Raw genomic sequence first — 22,692 nt, 5'->3', positions numbered from 1 at the left:
ATGCAAAGACAACATTATTACTTAAAAAGTTTAAATTATGAAATAGAAAGTCAAAATTATGACAAATGTCATAATTATGACATAAAAGCTGAAACTATTACATACTAAGTTATAATTATGAGAAACAATGTTGAAATTATGACTTAAAAAGTAATAATTATGACATAAAAAGATGACATTATGACATAAAATGTAAGAATTATGAGATAAAAAGTTAAAATGATGACAAAGAGTAATAATTAAGTCAAAATTATGAAATAAAAAGTCATTTTTTCCAACTTGTCATAATTTTACATTTCACATTTCACTTTTATCTCATAATTTTTACTTTTTGAGTCATAATTTTGATTTATTCCACAGACAGGACATAAAGGATTAGTTCACTTTCAAATTAAAATTTCCTGATAATTTACTCACCCCCATGTCATCCAAGATGTTCATGTCTTTCTTTCTTCAGAAAAGAAATGAAGGTTTTTGATGAAAACATTCCAGGATTATTTTCTTATAGTGGACTTCACCGGAGCCCAAACGGTTGAAGGTCAAAATTACAGTTTCATTGCAGCTTCAAAGGGATCTACACGATCCCAGATGAGGAATAAGAGTCTTATCTAGCGAAACGATCAGTCATTTTCTAAAAAAATAAAATAAAGATATACTTTTAACCATAAACGCTCGTCTTGAACTAGCTCTCTTCTTCTTCTTCTCTATTTGAATTCCAGCAGTGTAGACGCTGCTAAGTGTATTACTGCCCTCCACAGGTCAAAGTTAACTAATTGCTATATACTTGCACTAGCATATTGTATATGACAATTTAGTTTGACCAAACTTTGACCTGTGGAGGGCAGTAATACACTTAGCAGTGTCTACACTGCTGGAATTCAAATAGAGAAGAAGAAGAAGAGAGCTAGTTCAAGACGAGTTTATATATATTTTTTATTTATTTTTTAGAAAATGACCGATTGTTTCACTAGATAAGACCCTTATTCCTTGCCTGGGATCATGTAGATCCCTTTGAAGCTGCACTGAAACTGTAATTTTGACCTTCAAGGAGTCAAAGGAGTCCATTGAAGTCCACTATATAGAGAAATATACAGGAATGTTTTCATCAAAAACCTTAACTTCCTTACGACTGAAGAAAGAAAGACATAAACGTCTTGGATGACATGAGGGTGAGTAAATTATCATGAAATTTTATTTTGAAAGTGAACTAATCCTTTAAACTAGTCCCAACCTGAAATGCATGTTTGCGCTGTTTTTTTAACTGAAAGCAACTTGTACTGACAGATCTTAAAATATGCCAGAGCCATTGTTTTGTCTCAAGATGCACACCAATAATGTTTTTTTCTAAGGTACATTTTAAAAAGCTACTTAAATGTCCTAATTGAACTAAACCTGTCTGTGAAACCAGGCCCTTGTCATCATTTTGATTTAGTATGTCATAATTTCGACTTTTTATCTCATATTTATGACTTTTAAAGTAATAATTTCGACTTTTCACCTCATAATCATGACATTTAAAGTTATAATTTCAACTTTTTGACTCTTAATAATGTGGCGGAAATGGCCTTTTTGTTTGTATCTGTCGGTGATTGATTCAGTTGATCAGATTCATTTGTGTTGAGTGATCGTTCAGGCCAGGGTAAGCGCGTATGTGCATGTTAATTAGTGTGTAATTGTGTTTGTTTGAAGATAAAACGATAAAATGCTGCTTCATCGATCAGTTATAATACATCACGAACAATATAAGTTTGTATTTATTGTTTAGTTTAGCTTAATTAGCGCGCTAGCAGCGTTACTAGCGTCTAACCGACGTTTTATTTTTTTTTAATTTTTTAACTTCACTCCGCTTTATTTTACCCTAACCTGTCAGATTTAACTACTGTGTTTATATGATTTTAGTTTGAATGTGTTTAATACGAGTTTGCAAACTAATACACGATTTTAAACGTTAAATAATGTAACGTTATGTGAAGGGCCAAGTTAACCGCAATCATCATCATCATCATCATCATCATAATAATAATAATCAGTTTATCAAAACCAGCCATAAAGCCATCAGGAATTACAGAACTGCTTCATAAAACACCAAAAACATCATTTCTGATGTGAGTTTTCCTGTAAACACTGCATGTTAGTTGTTTGTCTTTCTTTCTTATGATTAATATCTAACTTTATTATCTCTTTTTGTGTATTTCTTTCCCTAAAGCTGTTAGATGAAGATGATGATGAGGGGTGCATCCTCGAGAGGGTCCAGCATGCCCCACAGCTGCTTGACAAACATCTCATCTCCTTCACCTTTCAATGACATCAACAACAATGACAAATATCTTCCTGGACAACCTTTAAGTGCCTCAACCAAAATCAGTTAAGCGTTTATTCCTTCTTTCATTTATTCTTTTGTATTTCTGGACAGACTCACCACCATTGCTTTTTTTTAAGCAAATACATTTCCATTGAAAAATTACTTTTTAAAATCTACATGAAATGGTATTTGCATCCTATTTTACATATGTAATGTGATGTATATCTCAGTAAGAGTGAGAGGTCAGAGGAATTAGTGACCTCAAGTGATAATGAAAGGCAATATTACAAATAAAGACAAATATATTTTCTTTGGAAATTTGAGCACAAATGGTCAAATCAAGTCAACTTTATTTATAAAGCGCTTTATACAAAACAGATTGTTTCAAAGCAAAAATACAGTAACAGAATCAGTGATGCAAATTCATCAAATATTAAAATGCATTTACACTGAACAAAATTATAAATGAAACACTTTTGTTTTTGCCCCCATTTTTCATAAGCTGAACTCAAATACTTTTTGCTATGTACACAAAAGGCCTATTTCTCTCAAATATTGTTCACAAATCTGTCTGAATCTGTGTTAGTGAGCACTTCTCCTTTGCCGAGATAATCCATCCACCTCACAGGTGTGGCCTATCAAGATGCTGATTAGACAGCATGATTATTGCACAGGTGTACCTTAAGGCCTGTACACACTGGGATGAATATCGCGCACGATTATTGCCGATGTTCAATGCCTCGTGACTAAACAAAGGGCGCCAGTGTGAGTGTGCACACAGACGCAAAAAAAACGGCAGGCGTAAAAGTGTAATTTTTTTTAAAAATGCCTTGGGTTTGTTTTTTTTGGTTTAAAAACTGGCAGATCAATGAGAGTGGCGCTTTTGTTCACGTGCCTGGAGATGCTGAAGTTACAGTAAAACACAACTTGGTGGTGCTCAAGCACAAAACGGGCTTGCCAAGCACACAGTGATACCAAGACGACGAAGAGGAAGTAAGTAGACGAGGAAGACCCCAACAAACTATCCCTGTGTCTCAAACAGCTCCCTAGCTTCCTAGGTTGTGTATCAGTATACCGTGTAAATGAATGTGGCCGACTCCCTGATCAGTGCCCTGACTACTGAACTAGAGAGCTGATTGAGAAGCACGGATGGTGCTCTGCCAGTTCTTGGCCACACCAATAGATGTGTATTATTTCTAATATACTACCGTTCACTTGCATTACTGTCATTGTGACTTATTTGCAGTACCATTTCTGACTACCATCTCTCATATGTCATATGTATGCCATATATGGCATTTTATATCTGCTTTTTTATCATCTTTAACTTGATTAATATCATAAATGTTTATTTGCACTACCGTTAAGCACAAGCGCCATATACTGCCAGGGAGTGAATTTGCACGTTCACTCTGTGCATCACCAGTGAAAATCGCAAGTCTCTCAAATCTCTCAAAACGCTGGCTATTAACGCGTGCGATATTCGTCCCAGTGTGTACAGGCCTTTAGGCTTGCCACAATAAAAGGCCACTCTAAAATGTGCAGTTTTATCACACAGCACAATGCCATAGGCAGATTTCAACATAACACCGACTGTTACGTAACAGTCGGGATCATTAATATGTACGCCCCCAATATTTGCATATGCCAGCTCATGTTCAAGGCATTGCACAAGGGCAGCCAGTATTAACGTCTGGATCTGTGCACAGCTGAATCATCAGACTAGGTAAGCAAGCAAGGACAACAGCGAAAAATGGCAGATGGAGTGACAATAACTGGCATGGTCCATGATATCAAGATATATTTAGTGATATTTGTAAATTGTCTTTCTAAATGTTTCCTTAGCATGTTGCTAATGTACTGTTAAATGTGGTTAAAGTTACCATCGTTTCTTACTGTATTCACAGAGACAAAACTGTCGTTGTTTTCAACACTTGCAGTCTGTATAATTCATAAACACACTTTGTAAAGATCCATTTTGAGGGTTATATTAGCTGTTTGAACTTTGTTTATGCTGTTTAAGGCAAGCGCGAGCTCTGGGGGCGGGGAGCAGGAGAATTTAAAGGGGCCGCAGCCTGAATCGGTGCATATTTAATGATGCCCCAAAATAGGCAGTTAAAAAAAATGAATAAAAAAAATCTATGGGGTATTTTGAGCTGAAACTTAACAGACACATTCAGGGGACACCTTAGACTTATATTACATCTTTTGAAAACACGTTCTACGGCACCTTGAATGTTAATTTCTCTACCATAAGCCGTCTCCAAAGGTGTTTCAGAGAATTTGGCAGTACATCCAACCAGCCTCACAACAGCAGACCACGTGTAACCACACCAGCCCAGGACCTCCACATCCAGCATCTTCACCTCCAAGATCGTCTGAGACCAGCCACCCGGACAGCTGCAGCAACAATCGGATTGCATAACCAAAGAATTTCTGCACAAACTGTCAGAAACCGTCTCAGGGAAGCTCATCTGCATGCTCGTCATCCTCATCGGGGTCTCGACCTGACTGCAGTTCGTCGTCGTAATCGACTTAAGTGGGCAAATGCTCACATTCGATGGCATCTGGCACTTTGGAGAGGTGTTCTCTTCCCGGATGAATCCCGGTTTTCACTGTACAGGGCAGATGGCAGACAGCGTGTATGGCGTCGTGTTGGTGAGCGGTTTGCTGATGTCAATGCTGTGATCGAGTGGCCCATGGTGGCGGTGGGATTATGGTATGGGCAGGCGTATGTTATGGACAATGAACACAGGTGCATTTTATTGGTGGCATTTTGAATGCACAGAGATACCGTGACGAGATCCTGAGGCCCATTGTTGTGCTATTCATCCACGACCATCACCTCATGTTGCAGCATGATAATGCACGGCCCCATGTTGCAAGGATCTGTACAAAATTCCTGGAAGCTGAAAATATCCCAGTTCTTGCATGGCCAGCATACTCACCGGACATGTCACCCATTTAGCATGTTTGGGATGCTCTGGATCAGCGTATACGACAGCGTGTTCCAGTTCCTGCCAATACCCAGCAACTTCGCACAGCCATTGAAGAGGAGTGGACCAGCATTCCACAGGCCACAATCAACAACCTGATCAAGTCTATGCGAAGGAGATGTGTTGCACTGCGTGAGGCAAATGGTGGTCCCACCAGATACTGACTGGTTTTCGGACCCCCCCCCCAATACAGTAAAACTGCACATCTTAGAGTGGCCTTTTATTGTGGCCAGCCTAAGGTACACCTGTGCAATAATCATGCTGTCTAATCAGCATCTTGATACGCCACACCTGCGAGGTGGATGGATTATCTCGGCAAAGGAGAAGTGCTCACTAACACAGATTTAGACAGATTTGTGAACCATATTTGAGAGAAATAGGCCTTTTGTGTACATAGAAAAAGTCTTTGAGTTCAGCTCATTAAAAATGGGGGCAAAAACAAAAGTGTTGCATTTATAATTTTGTTCAATGTAAATTCTGCTGTAAAGCATCTCTAAAAAGACAGTAGTGTCATTATTCGCTCAGGTCAGTTGAATGTTGATTCAGTTCAATAATAATGTCAATGCTGCATAATTTATCATTTAGCAAAATTCATCAATTAAGAAATGAAGTTGAATTAACATAAAGCAGCTCTACAGAAGTCAATAGTGTCATCATTCAGCTCCATATCAGTGCAGTCAAATCAGTGTTTTTAGTGACTGTGTTATCATCAGCTTCAGTCACTTATGGACTGATTCACATTATATCAACATTGTCCGCTGCCAATTTTGTCTCCTTTTCAGATTCCAAACAGAAAAGCCCTCCCCGTGAATTGATCGACCGATATAAGAGAGGAGATACACATCCGGTGTCAGCGTTGTACCAGCTCTCTCAAACTTTGCAGTTTCAACTGGATCTGAAAGAAACCGTTACCACTGGTAATTTCCCAGTATCCCCTCTGATTTTGCATAGTGAATTGTCCAGCTCATGGATGCATTCAACATTTGTTTTCTTTGTTTTGAGCAGCAGGAATTACAGGGTTTTACTTTGCGTTCTGTGCTGTGATTGATGGAATCCAGTATAAGACCGGAATGGGCATCACAAAGAAAGAAGCCAGGGCCAAAGCAGCTGAACTGGCCCTTGAAGAGCTCATAGCAAGTCTGGAGAATGATGGGATACCTTCAGATGTTTCCGGTAATAATCTAATGATGATTTTGGCCACTTACTGAAAGCTAGAAAACACACGCGTCTACCAAATGCATGAATGTAAATGATTCATTGAAAATCAATGTAAATTATTCAGTGAGAATCTAAAATGATTGATTGAGATTTAGGGATGCACCGATATGAAAATTTTGGCTGATACCGATAACCGATAATTATTTATATTTGAAAGCCGATAACTGATACATTGGTCGATAAATCTAAATCCAATTTTTTTTATATAATTTTTGAGAGCCTGATTACAAAAACAAAAGTCTCACCATTAGAAGCCATGTCCCAAACACACAAATATAATGTTCTCATTATAATATTATGTAGCCTATATGACAGACTTGCGCTGAATGTTGCACTATATTTTCCTTTTTGAAGTGATTTCAAGCATATTTCAAGCAACTCAAAACCATAATGGCAAATGGAGCGAATCTGAAGTGTCTCAGCTGAAGAAAATAATTCATTATTTATCGGCCAAATTTTCTTATTGGACTGATAACGATAACATTAAAAATGAACATACAGTCAAACCAAAAATTATCCAGACACTAGATATAATTTAAAAAAAAATTTTTTTTACTTGTGGGTGCAGAACACTATAGTTCATTTATGTAAGTGAGGATAGCAAAATAAAGTAAACTGTGACATATTATACCCAAAAATTCTTCATACAGTGGACTACCAGTAAAGTTGATAATTTAGGACCAAACATTATTCAGACTCTTTGACCTGACCATGTTTTTCTTAAGTGTTATCTGACATAATTAAGATTAATTTTTTCTGACACAGTTTAACTCTGAGATCTTGTCATATTTTATTACCATTTTTTAAACTATAGTGAATAAACTGTATTAATGAATTAAATGTTCAAGGTGTCTGAATAAATTTTGGTTTGTCTGTATAGCAGCCAATACCCATATGGTGGCCGATATATCGTGCATCCCTAAATGAGTTGCATATTGATATCATGCATCACTTTCCATATTTCTTTTTTTTTTTCTTTAGATTTATTTTTGGCGTTTTGCCTTTATTATGGTAGGACAGTGATTTAGACAGGAAGCGAAGTGGGAGAGAGAGAGGGTGACGGGATCGGGAAAGGACCACGAGCCGGGACTCGAACTCGGGTCGCTTGAAGCGCATTGGCGCTACATGTCGACACACTGCCCATGAGGCCATTGGTGCCGACCACTTTCCATATTTCTTGTGACAATAAAATTCATTGACACCTAAACTGACGCACAGAATATGCACCATACTGGAGTGCAAGATTTGCATTTAATGACTTAAATAAATAAGTTTATGTAAATAAATGTTAATGACTTAAGTAAATAAGTTCATTAGAATGATTAGATTGAATCATTAGAATGATTTCTGAAGGATCATGTGACGCTGAAGACTAGAGTAATGATGCTGAAATCTCAGATTTGCATCACAGGAATAAATGACAATTTTAAATGCATTAAAAACAGTTCACAATAGTACTTTAACAAACGTAGTTTACTGTAGTTTTGATCAAACAAGCCTAGTAGACTGCTTTCAAAAACATGAAAAAGGGAATAGTTTATCTAAAAATGAGAAAAACAAATATTATATATTTATTAAATAAAGTAATAAAATGCATAAATGTGAAACACCTGACTTTAGCTATGTGGTTTAACCCTTTACTGTTCCTGGCACTGTTTGTTGTCATTAATGGTCTGCTTTGCAAGCCTTCTTGCAAATAAGAGGCAGAAATCGTGTGACCTTCTGTTTGACACTTTCCATAGAACTGATGCAAGCACTTAGTCAGCCCTTCCATTTTTAATGTAAATATGCAAACTTCGAAATTCAATGTGAAAGTTTCCCCAGATGAAAGAGAACATCCTCGCTGTGCTCCCTCCCATCGAAACAACCCCATAGTCATTCACTGAAACCGTGGTGAAGCTCTTTCCTGTTTGAGGTGGGGGTGTAACATTTTGTTTTTTGTTTTGTTTTTTAATGCAAAAAAATTCACACATCGGGGTGGTGCTGGAATTTAATCTTATCTATTGCATTATTACTTGACTTTATTTTATATTTTACTTGTGGTTCATAGTTAGGTTTGGGGATTTCAACAAACTCCTGACCCTGTTAATAAACCTGAGTGCTTAAGTCTTGAGTGCATACTATATGTCTCGCACCATTTGTTCCTGGTCAGACTTGAGCCAGTAAGACCATGCTATCCCAAAAACTGCATTTTTTTTTTTTTTTTTTTTTTTTTTTTTTTTAGTAAATGCAAACCTTCATTGTATGGGCAAGCACTATTCATGTTTTCTTTTGTTTGTTTGTGTGTTTTGTTCAGTGGGGCCTCCTCCTCTGCCAGTAAGAGAAAAAGACTCAACAATCCCAGAAATCCATTCTGGAAGAGCCGTGATTGGTAAATTCATTCTTAAAGTCAGTCTGCATGTATTTAATAACCCAGTTAATAAAAGCTATAGTCAACTCTCAAATGTTTTAGCCATAGCAACCTTTGACACCAGAGCGTCTAATCATATCGAATTTGGAAATATTTGTGAACGTGACTAATAATTTCATTTTCGGTTGGTTTAACGCAGAAAGAAAGAACCCCATAAAGGATCAGGTTCCCAGCGTGGTGCGGGAGATGTTCACCAAGCTAATGGACCGTTACCCAGAATTCTCTGGCTGTGGCGGAACAGTGGCTGCATTTGTCATGCTCACCCGTAAGTCAGACGCACAGGATGTCAGACCACAGTTTTTCATTGTGGGATTTGTATTGATACGTCATGTGACATTTAAATAGTTCCTTGTTGCCATATAATCTATCCTGCACAAAATCTGCATCGTCATTCATATATATATATATATATATATATATATATATATATATATATATATATATATATATATATATATATATATATATTTGTGTGTGTATATATATATATATATATATATATATATATATATATATATATATATATATATATATGTATATGTATGTGTGTGTGTGTATGTGTATATATATATATATATATATATATATGTGTATGTATATATATATATATATATGTATATGTATGTGTGTGTGTGTATATATATATATATATATATATATATATATATATATATATACACACACACATGTTTTATGTTTTTCTTTTTTTTATTTAAGTAAAACATGTAATTCTGGTAATATAAATTGGATTAATTAAAGATGCCATAGAATTAAAAATTGAATTTACCTCGGCATAGATGAATAACAAGAGTTCAGTATGTGGAAATGACATACAGTGAGTCTCAAACACCATTGTTTCCTCCTCCTTATGTAAATCTCATTTGTTTAAAAGACCTCTGAAGAACAGGCGAATCTCAACATAACACCGACTGTTACGTAACAGTCGGGATCATTAATATGTACGCCCCCAATATTTGCATATGCCAGCCCATGTTCAAGGCATTAGACAAGAGCAGCCAGTATTAACGTCTGGATTTGTGCACAGCTAAATCATCAGACGTTATGCAGGTAAGCAAGCAAGGTGTTGTGAAAAATGGCAGATGGAGCAATAATAACTGACATGATCCATGATACCATATTTTTAGTGATATTTGTAAATTCGTTAGCATGTTGCTAATGTACTGTTAAATGTGGTTAAAGTTCATCGTTTATTACTGTGTTCATGGAGACAAGAGAGCCGTCGCTATTTTCATTTTTAAACACTTGCAGTCTGTATAATGCATAAACACAACTTCATTCTTTATAAATCTCTCCAACAGAGTGTAATGTTAGCTTTAGCCACGGAGCACTATCAAACTCATTCAGAATCAAATGTAAACATCCAAATAAATACCATACTTGCGCGACTAGACATGCTGCATGACAAACACTTTGTAAAGATCCATTTTGAGGGTTATATTAGCTGTGTGAACTTTGTTTATGCAATGTATTATAGAGTCACGAGCTCGGGGGCGGGGAGCGCGAGCATTTAAAGGGGCCGCAGCATGAATCGGCGCATTTATAATGATGCCCCAAAATAGGCAGTTAAAAAAATGAATTAAAAAAAAATCTATGGGGTATTTTGAGCTGAAACTTCACAGACACATTCAGGGGACACCTTAGACTTATATTACATCTTGTGAAAAAGCATTCTATGGCACCTTTAAATCATGTTGCAATGAAAAAAGTGATTGATTTCTTTTTGGTTTCTTTTTTTTTTTTTGAGAGAGAGGAAATGTGACATGGATCCCCTCCACGACAATTGCAAAATAATACACATATTTGCATATACTTTGCATTAGGTCACTATATTAATTTAGATGACCATGAATAGGTTTTATGTCGATACTTTATTGTTTGCTGGTGATTCTGAAACTAACTAATGGGGAACTTCGCCTTCATTGTAAACAAATCAGTCTTCCTCCACAAATCCGAATACTCCATTGGGGTGTATTCAAATCAGATTCCTTTGGAGATGCATACACTAAGTATAACTGTTTAATTCAATTTATTCCATTGATTGGGACATGACATCCAAGTGGAAATCTTTGCTTTAGTATTCTTGTCGCAGTAATCCTTATCCAGTAATCACAAATAAATGAAAAAGCCATGTATTTTCATTGGTAAAGAAATTCAGAGACGGTGATAAATAAAAACACATGTCAGACATGGGAAGGTCATTAGGGGAGACAGGAGTACAACCAGAGCAAACATGTGAAGAATGAACTTGTCTCGTTCACATTAAAGCACTTCCCTCTCAAAGACGGTTTTGGGAAATGGTACTTCCGGCAGAACTTTATGGGAATTGTTGACATTAAATTTAATTATAGCTTTATGACATAGAGACGTCTATTGTTTGTTTTTAGCATTAACGTGGTTGTATGTGATATTTTAAACAAATGGCACCTGTTTGTAATATCATGGGGGCACTTAAAAATGAAAGCAGATTGGAATTTCCACAGTTAATCTCTTTAGTATAGCCAACGAGCCGCTGGATAACAATAGTGCACCAAATATGGAAATAGACTGGAAGAGGAAGCAATTAAGTGATTTCCTTTGGCCCTTTCATAATTTTTCATCGGCTTGATGTAATTTTGAAAGCAAACCAAAAAAACGAAAACACAGGAAATGTTGGAGGATTCTTAATAATATAGGTAACATCCACAGGATATTAGACAAGTGAAATGGTCAAGGAAGCCGAGAAGTCATAGGTGCTGACAAGCTTGTTTTTGGAATCATTTACAGTAAAAGGAAGGCAATTGGGGAGACAGTCTCAGATGGCAGTTAGATTGGCCTGAATGCTACCTGTGACTTGGTGGGTTTGCTTGAAAGTGGTGGGATGAATAAAACAGTCACATGTTAGGCCTTCGCAATTACCTCATAGTTTTCAGTCATGTGACTGGTGCGGAGACCCAGAGGGCAAAACATCCATAGAACTGCAGCACAGGCCTGTCAATTTGCCATCTCAAAAGAGGAAACAACAAAAATATGTGAACAAAATGCAGTACAGCACCTGAAATATTTTAATCACTAAAAACACAGGACATTCTAAAATGCTTAACGTGAAAAACACAAAGTGCCTCAATGTATTAAAACCATGATATTAAAAGACCAAATTCAGTATACAGATTATTCATGATGCATACAGGCGAGCAAATGAGCCTAGAATATGAATTTAACATGTTAAGTGGTTAACCGTTTTCTTAATAATGGTTAAAGGGTTAGTTCACCCAAAAATTAAAATTCTGTCATTTATTACTCACTCTCATGCCGTTAACCTTCGTTAATCTTCGGAACACAAATTAAGATATTTTAGTTGAAATCCGATGGCTTCGTGAGGCCTGCATAGGGAGCAATGACCTTTCCTCTCTCAAGATCCATTAATGTACTAAAAACATATTTAAATCAGTTCATGTGAGTACAGTGGTTCAATATTAATATTATAAAGCGACAAGAATATTTTTGGAGCGCCAAAAAAACAAAATAACGACTTATTTAGTGATGGCCGATTTCAAAACACTGCTTCAGGAAGTATCGGAGCACAAATGAATCAGTGTATCGGATCTGCTGTTCGGAGCGCCAAAGTCACGTGATTTCAGCCGTTGGCAGTTTGACACGCGATCTGAATCATGATTCGAGTGTTTTGAAATCGGCCATCACTAAATATGTTGTTGGTGCGGCAAAAAAACAAAACAAAAATATTCTCGTCACTTTATAATATTAATATTGAACCACTGTACTCACATGAACTGATTTAAATATGTTTTTAGTACATTAATGGATCTTGAGAGAGGAAATGTCATTGCTGGCTATGCAGGCCTCACGGAGCCATCGGATTTCAACTAAAATATCTTAATTTGTGTTCTGAAGGTGAACGAAGGTCTTACGGGTGTTGAACGGCATGAGGGTGAGTAATAAATGACAGAATTTTAATATTTGGGTGAACTAACCCTTTAACGTTTAACGAGAAACTGTGCGTTGCTTTTATATTCTGCTTACCTGTGCATTAGAGCTTAGATTCTCTGCCCGAGCCCTTGATAAAGCACGTCACGTGTCATATGCAGCGTCTTGTCCACTCGCACTCTCAGTCTCACACGCGTGATGCATCACACCTGCTGTGCGTGCTGTACTATTCAGTAGCTTAAGTGCAACATGGAGCTTGAAGAAGCAAAGAAAAAAATTAAAACAGGAGAATTAACTTTGTTTGGAGGAAGTTTGGAGGAAAATCAGAGGTATGGAAACATTTTAAACTAGTCGTGGGGAGTGACAACATATGTGTTGGCTTTGTCTCGTGCATTAAATGCGGCACGCTGCTTGCCTATGACAGCAAAAAAAATGGGGACTTCTGAATAAACAAACAACGCAGTTTACATGCTTCTTCCTTGTCATAATATTCATTAAGATAATAATTAATAAATGCACGCACAATTATGAACTTGATAAATGTTACAGATATGTTTTACTATACACAAACAAATGCCTTTCAGCTTACATGTGCAAAATTCAGAATTAAATGAATGTGCTGCAATTTGTACAAAAAGAGAGTCTGTAGTAGTCTACGTGTTTTAGCCATTAAATAAGCACATTTAGTTTCAAGTTTAAGTTTTGTTTTGAAGAAAGATTTTCATTAAAGTGAATTTCGTTTAGTATAAATTGTATCTTAATACATTTTTCATCAACCAATTGCCTGGATTTAATACATAAAAAGCAATATAGCAGACAATATAATAATGACATGGAGGCGCCGGCGCGCTGCAGTCACTTACACCATTTGAAACTCGTAACACGCTGTCACTAAATTTACAAATGCACATCTTGCTTGTTGCTCACACACATATTATGTTGAAATAACAATATGTAAGTAACATTATTATTAATAATAATTAATCATTAAGAATATTTGATTTAATGCTGAAGGTTGTGCTTGTTCAATTGAATAAAATTAAAACTTTAATTATGATAATTAAAGTAATTGAATATTTAATATTGAGTGGCAAGTTTTTGCTCATATATTAAAAGTATATATATATATATATATATATATATATATATATATATATAAATATAATATAATATAATATAATATAAAATATATATATATATTGCGCAGCTCCCCCCTGTAGCCTAAATGATCTAGCACAGCAGCACCTGCGTTAAAAAAAAAAAAAAATCTGGCGCCGCCCCTGGTTATAATGGCCCACATATTAAAAATGGTCGAGTTTAAATTGGGCTCAGGCTCATAATTACAGTGAACGTGCTCGGGCTCGGGTAGGGTCGGGCTTGATTTGTTGGGCCCGATCTAAGCTCTACTGTGCATAGAATGCATCATTAATAGGTGTTTTTGAATTTGGTCTTTTAAAGGAGCCCTAAAATTGAAAATTGAATTTACCTCGGCATAATTAAATAATTCGAGTTCTGTACATGGAAATGATATACAGTGAGTCTCAAACACCATTGTTTCCTCCTTCTTATGTAAATCTCATTTGTTTAAAAGACCTCTGAAGAACAGGTGAATCTCAACATAACACCGACTGTGACGCAACAGTCGGGATCATTAATGGATCATTTATGTACGCACCCAACTTTTGCATATACCAGCCCATGTTCAAGGCATTAGACAAGCCAGTATTAATGTCTGGAGCAGCACAGCAGAATCAACAGACTTTATGCAAGTAAGCAAGCAAGGACAATAGTGAAAAATGGCAGAGCAATAATAACTGACATGATCCATGTTATCATGATATTTTTAGTGATATTTGTAAATTGTCTTTCTAAATGTTTCGTTAGCATGTTGCTAATGTACTGTTAAATGAGGTTAAAGTTATCATCGTTTCTTACTGTATTCACGGAGACAAGAGCTATTTTCATTATTAAACACTTGCAGTCTGTATAAATGCATCTTCATTCTTTATAAATCTCTCCAACAGTGTAGCATTAGCCCCGTTAGCCACACATAGCCTACTATCAAACTCATTCAGAATCAAATGTAAACATCCAAATAAATACCATACTTGCATGATCTGATATGCTGCATGACGAACACTTTGTAAAGAAGCGGTTTTTGGGGGTTATATTAGCTGTGTGAACTTTGTTTATGCAATGTATTATAGAGTCGCAAGCTCAGGGGTGGGGAGCGCGAGCATTTAAAGGGGACACGCACAGAATCGGCACATTTTTAATGATGCCCTGAAATAGGCAGTTAAAAAATTTAATAATAAAATATCTATGGGGTATTTTGAGCTGAAACTTCAGACACATCCAGGGGACACCTTAGACTTATATTACATCTTGTGAAAATGGGTTAGGGCACCTTTAAAATCACTGTTCTTTACTACAGTAGTACTTAGTATAAGCCTGGTAAAAATGACTGGCGGGCAATTCCTATAAGTGTGTGATGTCACATGAAAATTTGACATTTTTCAGTTTTAAAGTTGATTTTTATTGTTGCTTGTTTTTATTGTTGATGTTTATTGTTATGCTTATGAGTTTTTAAAATCTCTTTATAACTTTCAATAAGCTTTAGAGTGGACCTGTTATGCCCTTATACTTGATTTTGTTTTTGGGCTCTACTAGAACAGTTTTTCATCCTTGAATGTTCAAAAGCACATTATTTTCCCACATTTGCCATTGTTGCAGCCCCTCTTTTCCCAGTCTGTCAGTAACGTTCTTGTTTAGTTTAGGGATGGGGAACTTTGATAATTACAATGGCCAGCATTTTTTCTCCTTTATGCCAAGTGGCCAGATTGCTAATCCACACTTAGACATTTACACTTCCTCTTTATTGAGGGAAATCAATGTGTAGTAATGCAGTTTGTTTTTAAAGATTTTATTAATTTATAAATGTGCAGTTATTAATTAATTGTGCAGTTATGCTAATTCAAATGGGATGACGAGCAATATTAGAGAAACACTTTAAAAAAAGCCCACACATTCTAACAATGAAGGGGAACCACCAGTTGCAAGATAAAAACCACTGCTTTAATGAAAAAGTGTCAAGTTTCAGTCACATGTCACCTTTCTCAATGCCTAGTTAACAATGCTCAGTGCTGGAGCCAATATGTGAGGTCACATGATTACATAGATCATTGAGAAAGGTGACGTGACTGAAAACGTTTGTCACTTTTTCATTAAAGCAGTGGTTTATCTTGCAATTGGGGCCCCCCCTTCATTTTTAGAGTGTGCAGGCTTTCTTTGAACCGTTTGTTTTGACAATTTTTAAGGTACAGTGAGTTCTTGGCTTTGCTTCAAATTCACACATTACCATTAATAAAAAATATAAGAATATATTAAGAACATAATTCAGTGCATACATTTCTGTTCTGCATTTGACAAAAATGTTTTGTTGACAATGTATTTTACCTTTTAACTCTGAGAAGTAAGAGCAACTCGGTCTTTACCGCAGTATCTTTCATACTTCTCTTTCTGTGCAGTGGTGTAATAGCAATTTAAATTATAATCTTTCATTACAGATTTTGTTTCCATATAAACCAAACATATGGATGCTCCCTCTGTTTCCCATCTTGACTGGAAAACTAGATTTTCATTGTCATTTTTTTGGTTTCTTTTTGCTCATGTTGGTGAATGTTCACATTAGCATGCACATACTACTCTGTATGTTTTAAAATTGATTATCAGGGTATAATGTAGTCTAGCGGGCTGTATTTAAAGGTATTTCGGGCCATATTCAGCCCATGTGCCGCCAGTTGCCCATCACTGGTTTAGTTCCTGTCTCTATGAAGCCCCTCCTTCAGTGTGCTCTGATTGGCCGGCTGGACCAGTGTTTTGTTATTGGTCATATTGGTATAATGTCTCGCCCCTTACCATAACCGCCAGTTTCAACACGCTACAAACTCACTCAACCAGGCCCTGCCCCTTTATTCTGTTTATGCCTTGGGTGGGATTTATTTAAATAAGGAATACTGTGACGTGTTCGTTCCCAGAAGAAAATTCACGATTACAATGCATGCGTTTCAGGAAGTTCAGAAATAGTGACACTGATATAGAAAATAACTCCTGCTCGTGGTACTTTAGAACTTGCAAATCTTGTTCATGCTCAAACAGCAACATTACACACTAAAGAAAATTAAACATACAAAAAAAGCATAATAGGCCATAAACACTGGTGCATAATCACCCCAACAAAATATGCAAGCACCACTTATAGATGGAGTTTGTGTATTGTATCATCTGACTGATTTTGATATACAGTTCTTGTCTGTGCTAGCTTATATAAGTCTAATCCTTACTGTCCTGTGTTCTGACTGCAGCAACAGGATGTGAGGTTGTTGCTCTTGGAACGGGCAGTTCTAATACCAAAGCCAGTCCAGCACCCACAGGACGAATTCTACATGATTCACATGCAGTAGTAACTGCCCGGAGATCATTAATGAGGTAAATGGGATTTTCAGCTGTTGCAGGTGATAATCACATTGATGTTCATGTTGGTCATGTCTTTGATGGCCAGTTCAGAGAAAATCTGGCACTGCCCAAAAAGCTTTTGGTCGCTGTGGTTTGCTCTGTGCTTATTATTCTACCAGTCAAAGGCTTGTTTGTCAAAAATGTATGTGTCATAATCTAAAAAAAAGTGATCTGAAGGCTTTTTGCTTAAATTCTTGAAATAGGTTTGTGTCCATGTGTGAATTTCCTTACAAAACTAAAACAGTGTTTGAAAATTTTTTTTAAAGACCTTAAGGGCCCTATTTTAACGATTGCAGTGCATGTGCACTTAGAGCATGTCCGAATCCTCGTTTACTAGTTTAACTATGGAAAAAATTGTCGGCTCATGGTCCAAAAGGGTTGTACCTAGTCTCTTGATGAGTCATTGATTGTATTGCACATTATGCTCAAAAAACACACCAGAGTCTCATCTCCCATTCCCTTTAAAAGCCAGTTGCACTTGCACCATGGCAGATTTGCTATTTACATGGTGGAATTTGCAAGCAGAAAGACTGAATGCTTCTCCTTTTAATTTTTAATATTTAAAAATGTTTGTGTTTAACAAGCAGAGTGTACACATGTTGTGTACCTGCATATCATTAACATGCACTTTAAACAACAACAACAAAAAAATTCTGCATCATTGACTTTAGACCAGGTTTTTGTTGGGGAAATGCATCAGATCAGCATGCCCATGGGCGAACAGATGTGCATGAGTGCATTTGCTATTTAAACAACGTGGCGCTGGATGTGAAAATGATAACCGTGTCGGGCTGAAACTAGCAAAAAACACTTGTCGCACCTGCCGTCGCATTGTGCCGGGTGTATGATAGGGCCTAAATACTTGTATTCAGCAAGGACACATTAAAAATAAAAAAATTATCAGTTTTTCCACACAAATATGAATCGGCATATCTGTTTTCCGCATTGATATTAATCATCATATCAGAATGATTTCTGAAGGATCATGTGACACTGAAGACTGGAGTAATGATGCTGAATATACATTTTACAGTATATTCACATAGAAAACTTTTATTTTAAATTGAAAAAAATATTTCACAACATTACTCTTTTTACTTTAGATCAAATACATGCAGTCTTGGTGAGCATAATGGTAATTCTTAAAAAAAAGAAAAAAAAAAAAAGAAAAGAGGATCTTTTCGTCGACTGGGAAACCAAAGACTGTTAGTGAGATTTTGAAATGAGCGCATGTGCGAAATGAGCGCATTTCGAGGGAACGCCTCCCAAAACTCGTGCACGAGTATTGGAACACGAGTGTTTACCACCGGCATTCGCTGTGTCGTGTTAGTGGATTCATTATGTCGGACTCACCGCAGGTAACTCATAATCTGCAGTTGTTACTCCTGTCTCCTGACAAAAACATCGCATGCAGTGCCTGTGGAGTGTGGAAAGTTACTGCAGTTCTCTCACAAGGAACGTCATGGCAGTGATTGACAAGCCAGAGGGCCAATCGTTTACGCGATGATCGCGTAAACGATTGGCTGATGTGTTTAAGGCCCTACCTCGTGCACAGATGATGTATATTAATATTATTCCTTTCAGTGCACCTAATAAATAGCCTTTTATCAGTTAGTAAAGACAGTTTCAAATAATATTGCAAAAATGTATAAAACAAAACATCCTCTTTAGCACCTTTTAAAAATTTTTTTTTTTTTTTTTTTTTTTTGTAAAATTTACTATAAATTCACCAAAGGTATTTGAAAGTGTTAATCCACTTGACAGTGCTAGAAGATACACTTCTGTCGGTCAACCGAACTTGAAATGGCCAAACATAAGATATTAATTATTCTGTAGTTGATTTAAAGCACAGATGAGTGTAATTTCGAGTGTCTTTTGAATGTGCCCTAGGTTTCTGTATAGGAATCTGTTGCTGTTCTTCAGTAAGAATAGCGCTCTGGAGGAGAAGTCAGTATTTCAGCAGGACCAGACCACGAAGCTCCTCAGCCTCAAAAATCACATCACTCTACACCTGTACCTGAGCCAACTGCCCAAAGGAGCGGCACAGATACCTTCTCAACTGTACACACACTCACACACACTATGCATTTACATAGACTTTATAAACTGTATACACAAAGAAAGTCAGACCTGATGAAGGCTAGTATCTTGCTCTTCTTTAACCCTGTAAAGCCTGACATATGAAATAACAACAGCTCAAGTTTATTCAGAGGCCCAAATGGAGCAAAAATATGCAATTTGCAGATGCTGATAATTATATGGACAAAAAGTAAGATGAAATTCTGATGCTTGTAATGTAAATCACAATACTTATAACAACATAGCAGATTACTTTCATAAAATGCATGAGTCATCACTCTGTATCTGCCAATAATGTCTTAGTAAGATATATTTCAATGCTTAGTTTTATTTTCACTAACAAAATAAAGTTATTCTTATGTTTTCTTTATAAAAACCAGTAAAGATTTCACAGCAAAAAGATATGTGAACCATGTTTTTACAGTTATACTAAAAGGTTTACTTGTTGAAAAATTATCAATCGGATGACAAAAGTCATGTAGTAGATTGTGTGCAACAGGATTTTCAGCAGTGTTGATCATTTACAGGCCTCAGAAATTGGCATATCAAATATTAAACAGCAGACTTTATAGGGTTAAAATCTTACATTTTCTTTTTAATTGTTCAAGCTCAAGCTTTTTTATTCCTCATTTTGTGCATGCACACATTATGGCCGGTATCTTGAAGAAATATAGCGCACACATACTTTTCATGCAAAACATTTCACAAAAATAATCAGGTTTACATACTGCAAATGGTATAAACTAAATCAGTTGTTGTCCTTGTTTTCTAGCCGCCTCAATCCTCTGTCCATCTCTGCATGGGAGGTGAATAATCAGATTGGTCTTCATGTGGTGGTGGAAGGGAAGGTCTTCTCCAAGTTCTCCAGCTCGTACGAGCAGATGGGCTCGCATGTGGTCAGTATGTCCGCCACCGATAAGATCATGCAGTGGCAGGTATTGGGCTTCCAGGGAGCGCTACTGAGCCACTTCATTGAGCCAGTCTATGTGAGCAGCATCTTCATTGGTAAGTTAGATTAAATCCCAATGATGAACAGTCTAGGCAAGTGGTTGACTGATAAATAGTCAAGACTGATAATTGGCATGTTTTGATAATTGGCAAGTTTTAATTATTGCATTGGGTGGTATGTTTTTCTTTTTGGCCAACGTGTTGGATGTGGGACTTCAATTTTGACAGTGACATAATGAACAAACTTTGATTGCTTTGTTGTGTTTATGTCATATTCACTTGGTATAATATGTAAAATTAGTGCTAGACTTCATTTGAAAAAGTATTATTCCCAGTGATCACAGAGTTACCAGATTTCTAAGGGCACCGTTGGTTACAGTGTTTACTTCTCTTTTTTTTTTATTCAATTATTTAAACAATTTCTTTATTTGTGAAAAATACTATAAGATTAAGATCATCTAACTGCATGACATATATTATGTAAATGATGCAATTACATGTGCTTCAGTAATTTATTTGCATTAAAGGTGCCCTAGAATCAAAATTTGAATTTACCTCTGCATAGTTAAATAACAAGAGTTCAGTACATGGAAAAGACATACATTGAGTTTCAAACCCCATTGCTTCCTCCTTATGTAAATCTCATTTGTTTAAAAGACTTCCGGAAAACACGCGGATCTCAACATAACACCGACTGTTACGTAACAGTCGAGATCATTAATATGTACGCCCCAATATTTGCATATGCCAGCTCATGTTCAAGGGATTACACAAGGAAAGGCAGTATTAACGTCTGGATCTGTGCACAGACAAGGTAAGCCAGCAAGAACAACAGCCCAAAATGGCAGATGGAGCAATAATAACTGACATGATCCATGATAGCATGATATTTTAGTGATATTTGTAAATTGTCTTTCTAAATGTTTCGTTAGCATGTTGCTAATGTACTGTTAAATGTGGTTAAAGTTACCATCGTTTCTTACTGTATTCACGGAGACAAGAGCCGTCGCTATTTTCATTTTTTTGAACACTTGCAGTCTGTATAATTCATAAACACAACTTCATTCTTTATAAATCTCTCCAACAGTGTAGCATTAGCCGTTAGCCACAGAGCATAGCCTCAAACTCATACAGAATCAAACGTATACATCAAAATAAATACTTTACTCACATAATTCGAAGCAGGCATACAGTATGCATGACGAATATCTTGTAAAGATCCATTTGAGGGTTATATTAGCTGTGTGAACTTTGTAAATGCACTGTAATATAGTCGAGAGCTCGTGTGGCAGGGAGCAGGCGAATTAAAGGGGCGGCGCGCTGAAAAAATCAGTGCATAGTTAATGATGCCCCAAAATAGGCAGTTAAAAAAATTAATTAAAAAAAATCTATGGGGTATTTTGAACTGAAACTTCACAGACACATTCAGGGGACACCTTAGACTTATATTACATCTTGTGAAAAAGCATTCTTGGGCACCTTTAAATTATATTTTTTGGGGATTTTCGAGTTAATCACATGTTAAGTATTTAAAAAATATATAATAATAACAATAATAATTTTATTTTACAATATAACTGTAAAATTACAGTACTAATGTTTTTGGCTCTCTTAATTCATTTTCAAACATAAAACCATCAAGCTTTTTGGCATAGAACCCCAGGGCGCACTTAAAGTATTAGTTCACTTTCAAATAAAAAATTACCCCAAGCCTACTCACTCTCAAGCCATCCTAGGTGTGTATGACCTCCTTCTTTCTGATGAAGACAATCATAGAAATATTAATAAATATCCTGATGCATTTGAGCTTTATAATGGCAGTATGCGTTACCAAACGAGTATGAGCTGAAGAAAGTGTCTCCATCCACATCCATCCATCATAAACATATTCCACACGGCTCCGGAGGGTTCATAAAGGCCTTTTAAAGCAAAGCGATGTGTTTTTGTAAAAAAGAAATCCATATTTGCCAAGTTTTGAAGTAAAATATCCAGCTTCCACCAGACCGCCTTCCTTATTCAAATTACTGAAAAAACAGAATTCGTCACGTCCGTTCTGTAAATTGAATAGGGAAGGCATAGGACGTATTTATTATTATTATTATTATTATTATTATTATTATTTTATTAATTTATTAATATTTATTAATATTTCTACTAGAGATGCACCGATTGATCTGCCAGGGATCGGAATCGTCCGATTTCCCTCATGATCAGTCTCACTTCTTACCGATTCTGAGCCGATCCGTTTTGTCTCCAGCGGCACAGGCAATAACGTCAGCTGC

General features: G+C 36.3%; 1 protein-coding gene across 4 annotated transcripts in view; it reads left to right on the top strand.

Annotated features, from left to right (window-relative positions):
* The first annotated feature begins 1,150 nt into the window (after positions 1 to 1,150).
* Positions 1,151 to 22,692, top strand: part of adad1 (adenosine deaminase domain containing 1 (testis-specific)) — a 30,258-nt gene continuing 8,716 nt past the window's right edge. Inside the window, exons 1-9 of one of the 4 annotated variants that reach the window (XM_048187943.1) lie at positions 1,151 to 1,169; positions 2,207 to 2,364; positions 6,081 to 6,215; positions 6,304 to 6,471; positions 8,813 to 8,887; positions 9,066 to 9,191; positions 17,233 to 17,356; positions 19,274 to 19,444; positions 20,235 to 20,467. In XM_048187943.1, the coding sequence (XP_048043900.1) occupies positions 2,214 to 2,364; positions 6,081 to 6,215; positions 6,304 to 6,471; positions 8,813 to 8,887; positions 9,066 to 9,191; positions 17,233 to 17,356; positions 19,274 to 19,444; positions 20,235 to 20,467 (1,183 nt within the window). In that variant the 5' untranslated portion in view covers positions 1,151 to 1,169; positions 2,207 to 2,213. Of the gene's footprint in view, positions 1,170 to 1,330; positions 1,350 to 1,542; positions 2,106 to 2,206; positions 2,365 to 6,080; positions 6,216 to 6,303; positions 6,472 to 8,812; positions 8,888 to 9,065; positions 9,192 to 17,232; positions 17,357 to 19,273; positions 19,445 to 20,234; positions 20,468 to 22,692 lie in introns of those variants that run through there. The other 3 variants (XM_048187944.1, XM_048187942.1, XM_048187941.1) reach the window with 3 other exon arrangements.

The sequence above is a fragment of the Megalobrama amblycephala genome, linkage group LG4 (genome assembly GCF_018812025.1).
Source record: "Megalobrama amblycephala isolate DHTTF-2021 linkage group LG4, ASM1881202v1, whole genome shotgun sequence".
NCBI classification, from domain to species: domain Eukaryota; kingdom Metazoa; phylum Chordata; class Actinopteri; order Cypriniformes; family Xenocyprididae; genus Megalobrama; species Megalobrama amblycephala.
The sequence above is the reverse complement of the archived record's forward strand: the minus strand, read 5'-3'. Positions and strand labels throughout refer to the sequence as shown.